This window comes from Zeus faber (assembly GCF_960531495.2).
Source record: "Zeus faber genome assembly, chromosome: 10".
In the NCBI taxonomy this organism is placed as follows: domain Eukaryota; kingdom Metazoa; phylum Chordata; class Actinopteri; order Zeiformes; family Zeidae; genus Zeus; species Zeus faber.
In genome coordinates this window covers 33,016,293-33,018,222 of record NC_137199.1, presented here as the reverse complement: position 1 = coordinate 33,018,222, position 1,930 = coordinate 33,016,293, and the positions used below count along the sequence as shown (strand labels likewise).

General features: G+C 32.8%; 1 protein-coding gene across 1 annotated transcript in view; it reads right to left on the bottom strand.

Annotated features, from left to right (window-relative positions):
- Positions 1 to 1,195: 1,195 nt before the first annotated feature.
- spry1 (sprouty homolog 1, antagonist of FGF signaling) overlaps positions 1,196 to 1,930 on the bottom strand; it is a 3,335-nt gene continuing 2,600 nt past the window's right edge. The window contains exon 2 of the mRNA XM_080008421.1: positions 1,196 to 1,930. This exon is cut by the window's right edge and continues 713 nt beyond it. Within this exon, the coding sequence (XP_079864547.1) occupies positions 1,632 to 1,930 (299 nt within the window). The 3' untranslated portion in view covers positions 1,196 to 1,631.

The following is a 1,930-nucleotide window of genomic DNA, read 5'->3' as shown; positions in this document are numbered from 1 at the left end:
CAGGAGGTCAGCAGTTTCTGAAATACTCAGACCAGCCACCATGTCACCTCACCATGTCTACATGCCTCCACCCAACGAGCTGCTGCCACGCGATTGGCTCATCCTCACCATGTCTACATGCCTCCACCCAACAAGCTGCTGCCATGCGATTGGCTCATTAGCTATTTGTGTTAACAAGCAATTGAACTGGTGTACAAATAAAGTGGACGGTGAGTGTATATAAACTATACTGTATATACTATATAAAATGTATAATCTATATAAACATTATAAAATATATAATCTCTATAATCTACATAAAATATATTAACTCTATAAACTTTGTAAAATATATAATCTATACAGATGTTATAAAATATATAAACTATATATACTACAAAAAATATATAAACTATATAATCTATATAAAATATATAAACTATATATACTACATAAAATATGTAAATCATATAAAATATATAACAGATAAACTATATAAATTATAAAATATATAAACTATATAAAATATATAAACTATAGATACTACTTAAAATATATAAACGATATAAATGATATAATCTATAAAATATAAGAATTATATAAAATATTGTAATTATATAAACACTACATAAGATATATAAACTACAGTATATAAACTATATACTTCATATAATATAACATGTATATTATATAAAATATATAAATCATATAAGATATATAATCAATATAAATAATATGAAATATATAATGTATATACCATATATCTTTATAAAATATATAAATTATACAAACGATATATATTATATAAACTACTTAAATTATATAAAATATATAAACAATGTATACTATATAAAATAACTATATAATTTATATAATATATAAATTATAAACCATATAATCTTTATATACTACATAAAATATACAAACTATATACTACAAAATACATAAACTATATACACAATATAAATTATATAAAATATATAATCCAAACAAAATTTATAATCTGTATAAAATATATAAATTATCTAATCTATAGAAACAAACTCTTCCATGAAGCATCTCATTCAGTTTCACAATAAATAAAATAATAAATGTTTCTTCTTCTTTCACCCTTCTTTTTGAACAAAGCTTTAAAACATCTTTGTTTCATGAAGCAGGAGGGACACACACACACACACACACACACGGTCGTCAGAATCAAGACAGAACGCAGTGATTTTCATTAATTAATATATTTTCTGCATTAAAGTTGAACAGTTTTTCTTCTGTGCCGCCCTTTAATTCTCACTAAGTATTTGATAGTTTGTTATATTCAGGCATGAGTAAATTTTAAGACTGTGTTTTGCAATAAATATCATAAAATAATAGAGCTTCACATAATAAATATTTTTTACAACAAAAAAAAAATGTTTAAATGACGTTTTTTTCCTTTTTAGAAAAAACAGGATTTATCTTTACAGAGAAACAGGAAAGAAAAAGAAAGAAAACGCTGAGATGGAGAGAAGGGGAGTGGCAGAAAGAGAGAGAGGAGGAGGAAGAGCACAAGAGAACAAGTGTAAAGAGGAAGTGGAGTTTTAAGGCAAACACTGGTTTAGAACCCGATCCAAAGGTCGAAGGTCACAGAGTGGTTTTAGGTCCTAGCCCCGCCCCTGTCAGCAGGGCTTCCCCGGCGGGGCGGGGCCCCAGCGCTCCAGCTTGCAGTACACGGTGTTGGAGTTGGCGCAGCGGCAGCCGGGCCGCCGGGCGCGGTCGTAGCAGGCGTGGGCGGCGTGCACGCAGCCCCGGGCGGGGGGGTAGCACAGCAGGCAGGGCAGCAGCAGCGACAGAAGCCCCATGCACAGGAAGCGCGAGCCGCAGTGCGAGCGCGACAGCGAGCACGGGTGGTCGGCGCAAGAGTCCCCCTCGTCGTCGTGGGAACAGTGGTAGAACACGCCCTTCACCAGGCACATAC